The sequence below is a fragment of the Chenopodium album genome, chromosome 4 (genome assembly GCF_948465745.1).
Source record: "Chenopodium album chromosome 4, dcCheAlbu1.1, whole genome shotgun sequence".
Classification (NCBI taxonomy): Eukaryota; Viridiplantae; Streptophyta; class Magnoliopsida; order Caryophyllales; family Amaranthaceae; genus Chenopodium; species Chenopodium album.
This window is the reverse complement of record NC_137837.1, coordinates 15,121,800-15,127,602: the sequence shown is the minus strand read 5'-3', so window position 1 is coordinate 15,127,602 and position 5,803 is coordinate 15,121,800. Positions and strand designations below refer to the sequence as shown.

The 5,803-nt window shown below is 36.6% G+C and overlaps 1 protein-coding gene across 1 annotated transcript; it reads left to right on the top strand.

Annotated features, from left to right (window-relative positions):
• Nucleotides 1-1,309: 1,309 nt before the first annotated feature.
• Nucleotides 1,310-3,759, top strand: LOC145627707 (protein FAR-RED ELONGATED HYPOCOTYL 3-like). Its single transcript, XM_081680060.1, has 4 exons — nt 1,310-2,005; nt 2,100-2,524; nt 2,726-3,080; nt 3,142-3,759. Exons 1-4 carry the CDS (start codon nt 1,310-1,312, stop codon nt 3,757-3,759), a joined length of 2,094 nt encoding a protein of 697 aa, XP_081536186.1.
• Nucleotides 3,760-5,803: the final 2,044 nt, after the last annotated feature.

Genomic DNA, 5,803 nt, shown 5'->3' with positions numbered 1-5,803 from the left:
AACAATCATAAAAATTAGGAAGAACATAGGAAGCATCGCAGGAATCATAATAAACATATTTGATATTATAACATTTTCCCTAAACATGATATTAGGAATCATAATAACAATTTAAACATGATTTCTACATCACAATATCAATAAATCAATAAAGTACTTACTTTGATGCCTCGTACCTCTTTCTAATAACAAAATACACACGTTAGTAACTTCAAGGAAAATAATAAACAAACAATTAAATTAAATAATTGAAAGAGAGATTTGGGACCAAACCCTCAGAAATGAAAACCTTTCACGTCTAGGGCGAAGGTAACTTCGAATATGGCTAGGTGTTTCTAGATCTTGCGAATGCGGAATTTTGTATGAAAAGCAAAGTTTAGAGAGAATTAGAGAAAGAGAGAGAATAATCAAGAAAACTTGATGAGAATTGGTGAGAATTGGTGATATCTCGTTATCGAAAACGGAGTTTTAATACGTTATTTATAGAGAAAATCAGCCAAAAAGATAAAATTAACAAAACAGAGTCTGGCGCACGCAAAACGAGGTTGGCGCCAACCCTGGCTAGCTGGCGCCAGGCACCAGTGGCTAGCGCCAGGCGCCAAGGCCTGGGGTTGGACGCCAGTCTTGATTTTAACGCATTTTCGAAAATACGATAAGTTTACCGTACTGGAGGATAAAATAATATAATTCCTTCGAAAATGCTATTTGATTTTGATTAAAACTCTGAAAAGTCAACAAAGTCAACTTATTAATGCTAATTGAATTAGGAATGAAAAGAACCTTCTAGAAGAATCTAGAAGACTAAAACCATTCCTAATTGCATTAGGAATGATAAATCACATTAGGCCCTCCCCTAGATCATTGGGCCGCACATAAAGCTCAAACCGGGCCCAGTTTAGTAAATTGGCCATAACTTCCTAAATATTTATCGGAATTGGGCTTATAATATATCGTTGGAAAGGTCTTTTCAAGCCCCATCCGACTACACTATTATTGGACCCATATGATGGACCAAACAAACTGGATTGGCTGTTTTCTTAAAATAAAGTTTTCAAAAACAGAAAGAAGAGAAAAGAAATAAAAACTTTCCGCAACACTAGACCTTTACACACTTTCGTTTCATTCGATTATGATTCGACGTGAAAGGTACTCATCACTGGGTTTGGTTTTGGGGAGACACAAATGGGTGTCTACAATGACCTAATCTTATTTTTGGATTTCTACTGTTTTGGCTGATGTTGGGTGGATTTCTACTAGTGTCTTCACTGTGACCTGTGGTGTTAGTAGTAATTTAGGAAGAAGGTCAGAGATGGATGAGTTAGGGGCATTGATTGAAATAGGCCATAATACAGACAAGCTGGAAAACATTTCCCTTACAGAAATAGAGGGGGAGACCTCTTCCCCAATTGGGCCAATTCAGACCATAGAGAGTCCTGAAACTATTTCTACAAAGTCTGTGATGACCTCTGTTGAACCTCCAAAAGTTGGAATGGTGTTCAATGGCTGGCAGAAAATAGAGGAATATTATAAATCATACGCAGAGCAATGTGGCTTTGGAGTTAGCAGGGTTCAAAGTGCATTCACGATTAAGAAAAAGAGAAGGGGAATGACCTGGAAGTGTGAATGGTCGGGTGCCCCAAATATGAGGGCAAAGCGTGACGCAAAGAAAAGGGAAAAGTTAATGGAAATTGGCAGATGTGTTGCTAATGAGAATGGTGACATCTTGGAGGATGAGCTTGCTAGGGGCAGAAGGAAGTCGAAAAAATGTTATTGCCAAGCTAGGATTTACGGCAGTGTTAATCGTGAAGGGCTTTGGGTTTTGATAACGGTGGAGTTGGAGCATACTCATGCCTTGGACCCCGTTCTGGCTAAGTTAGTTAAAGAATATCGTATGAAGAAGATGACGCCGTCAGTTCGTAGGAAATTGATTAATTATTATGAGGTTGGAGTACCGGTGACTCAAATTCGTGGATGTATGAGCACGGAGAATGGAAATTTGCCTAATGTTAGATATGCAACATGAGGTTTATAAGGATAAACGGTCGAAGATGGCGGGTGGAGATGCAAAAGCGATGATGACGTTTTTTGACTACATGTAGGCTGACAATCCGAAATTCTTCCATGCTCATAGGTTGGATGAAGAAAGTCAGTTGAAGGATATACTTTGGGTTGATGCTAGGAGTATAATAGCGTATGAAGATTTTGGAGATGTTGTCTATTTTGATGCGACCTATCTCACAAATGAGTACGATCTCCCATTTATTAACTTTGTTGGAGTGAATCAACATGGTCATTCTCTGTTGTTAGGATGTGCTCTTGTTTCACGTGAAGACTGTGACACTTTTGCTTGGATTTATCGACAATGGTTGACTTGTATGGGCAACAAAGCTCCCGCGGCTATTTTAACTGATCAAGCAGCTGCAATGAGGAAGCCACTCGCCAAAGTTATGCCCAACACCCGACATCGATGGTGTATATGGCATATACTGAGGAAATTTCCTGAGAAACTTGGGAAGTGTGCCAAGTAAGTAATTTCTGTGATAGGCTAAAGAGTTAAATGTCTCTTGTATTCTAAATGGAATTTTGATGATTTGGATTAGGTTGTGTTGCTTTATAAAATTCTGTTTAAATTATTTGGATTAGGTTTTGAGTTGTTTTTCCTGAGTTAATTACATGTGCATTATAAGTTGTGGAGTAATAGAAAACATTCTGACCTTATTTCTAGGTATAACGATTTCAAGAATCCTTTGAAGAATGTGATATACGACAGCTTCACAATAGATGAATTCCAAAGAAGGTGGTGTGAAGCAGTGAAGTTGTATGATTTGGAAGAAAATGAATGGCTCCAAGAGTTGTTTATAGAGAGGCACATGTGGGTGCCTGCGTATATGAAAGAGTATTTTTGGGCTGGGATGAAAACGACGCAGAGGGTTGAGAGCATTAATAGGTTCTTTGATGGATTTGTTAATAGGCACACTAAACTCTATGAATTTCCAGAGAAATATTCTCAAGCTCTGAAAAAGCGTGTGGATGATGAGATATATGCTGATGATAGGGACCGCAAATACATCAGGCTTCTTGTTAGTGTATTTAAAGTGGAGAGATTTTTTCTGAAAAATTTACACTGATGCAAAATTTCAGGAAGTCCAAAGAGAATTTGCTCGAATGTTGTATGTTGTTCCGAAGGTCGAGGACATTATAAGTGCCACTGCAATTCAGTACTTGATTGAAGATCGAGTTTGGATCAGGAAAAGTGGCACCAATGAAGATGTAGTGACTGAGTGGCACAATTTCTACTCAGTGACATTCAATCCAGTTACAAAAGAATGTAGTTGTGACTGCCGTAAGTTTGAGAAGGATGGGATTCTATGTAGGCACGTCATAAGAGTGTGGGATCTGAATAAGGTCAAAGATATTCCCCCCAAATACGTAATTTCTCGATGGCGGAAAGACGTGATTAGGAGGCACACCCGGGTCAAAGTTGCATACCATGATCCAAGTCAAACAGAGGAATGCAAAAGGTACAACACCTTGCTACCCGATCTTGAATCTTTGTGCGAGGAAGCGTTTGCAGTAAATGATGACACAGTAGAGACCGTCCGAGCAGCAGTTAAAAAGCTACGTGAAGAGGTCAGAGCAAGACGCGCAAAACTGATGGAGAATACTGCATTACCGACCTCTGAAATTGGGTCTTCACTTCCAGTTCCTCAACCAGCCACCACACCAAGTTCAACTCCTACTCACCAATCAACTCCCTAAGCATTCACACCAAGATCAACTCCTAGTCAACAATCAACTCCCCAAGCGATCACACCAAGATCTACTCACCAAGCATCACCCCATGCAGTGACACCGAACACCGGTTGTGCCAGACCTAACCCCAATATCAATAAAGGATCTACAACCAACAATGATGGAGTTAAAGATCCAATTATTAAAAAAAAACCTCGAGGCCGTCCAAAGGGATCTCGGAACAAAACCCTTGCTGAGTTAGGTTACAATACCACCAAGCTTAACACAAGAAAGGTCTTACATGTAACACTAGAAATTCATATTTTTCCTTAATTGCATGTATTCTTCTGGATATGTTAACTCTATTATGTTATACTTGCTTGCAGGACTGTGACAATCAGTCAGTTGAACCCCAACCTAGTAGCTCCAATGTCAAAACTAAGTTACTGGTAACATTCTGTGTAATCCCCCATATTTTTTAACTTAATTATAATTTATTTATATATTATTCTTACAAATATTTTTATGTCAGTTTCATTAAATAAGTTAATTTTTATGAAAAGATTTAAGTAAACTAATATGTTTTTAACTAATTTACAAACAATTTTAACATTATAGCCCAAAACCCAAATATTACTCCTAGTCTAATTAGGAAACCCAAAGCCCAAATAAAACCCTCAAAAACCCTTACCCTTCTCCCCCTTCTCACGTGAAAAAAAAAGAGCAGCTTCACTTCTTCCTCCTTCTCCTTCATTCGGGCAGCAAACAGAGAAAAAAAAAAAAAAAACTCCTTGAAGCTTCTGCCGCCGCACCAACCACCCGAACCTCCGGCCGCTTGCACAGTCACACCTCCCCTGCAGTTCGCCTCTTCTTCTTCTTCCCTTTTCTTTACTTCTCTTTATTTTATTAAATTGATTTAAAGTTGCAATCTTTGTTTAGTTTTTATGCTAAAGGATTGTTATTATGGGTTAATATTATACTTGGGTTGCAAAATATTATGAATTTATGAGTTTTGACATGTTTAAATTACTATAGAAAATTTCAGATTTGGTATATGTATGAATTTAGGGTTTAAAGTATTGATTTTTCATGTTTTAGGGCTTGATAACGTATTAATCAAGTCATCAAATCATACTATCCTTAAATTACATTAAAATATAATTATCTTAATCATAAATAAAGTTTCAGATTTATTAAAGTTTCAATTTTTATGAACAAGTAGTGTTAATTTCATGTTTTTATGCTTCTAAACCTATAAAATAATTATTGTGAGTATTTTGTGATTGAAAAAGCTTCGAACTTTATATTCTAACTTTAAAAATAATTTTCAGATTTCATACCTTTTATTTTGAAGCCTCTAATTGCATTGAATTGATATATCCTTGGGTTTTTAACACACTAACTTGCTATATAATGACTAATTCAAGTAATTATGCTTATGGGGTTATTTTATATATTTAAAACAAATTTCCAGATTTATTTACCCACTTTAAAGTTGCTGTAATTTGATATAAAACACTATATTTTCATAATTCTAACATATGAACTTAAAGTTGGGATGTTATATTACTAACTTTGATTTTTGGGGACAATTTAAAGGCTTTATTTTGATGATTTAAGAGGTTTTAAAGTAGTTTAGTATTGCTGTAATTTTAATTGCTTTGGTATTGATTTATTTCTAATTGTTTGGTTTAGGAGAGGACTTTGTAGAAGGCGACTTCTAGTTTTAAAGTGGCCAACCGGATTGTTTACACAAGGTATGTACAAGTTACGAAACCTTGCTTGTAGGTGCATGTTTAAGGACGGATCGAGAACTTAGTATCATGTATGTATAGGATTGACTGGGTTATATTGTCTGATTATACATTGTGAATTTCAATGATGTGCACTAGTTTATTATGCAAGTATTATTTGTGCTTTAATTATGCAAGGTGCACTTAAAGGCAAAGGTATGTGATTGGTGTATAGATCAAAGTATTACTCGTTCATGATTATGTAAACAGGATGAGTAAAGGAGAAATTCAAGTCTTGTAAGACGAGGTTAGGGTTTTGGGGTGCCTTATGCACTCAA

Excerpts from the sequence above, each read along its gene's own strand:
- LOC145627707 (XM_081680060.1), top strand. The coding sequence starts at position 1,310 with ATGGATGAGTTAGGGGCATTGATTGAAATAGGCCATAATACAGACAAG. Across the intron at positions 2,006-2,099 it reads AGAATGGAAATTTGCCTAAT|GCTGACAATCCGAAATTCTT; the intron begins GTTAGATATGCA and ends GACTACATGTAG. Across the intron at positions 3,081-3,141 it reads GCAAATACATCAGGCTTCTT|GAAGTCCAAAGAGAATTTGC; the intron begins GTTAGTGTATTT and ends GCAAAATTTCAG.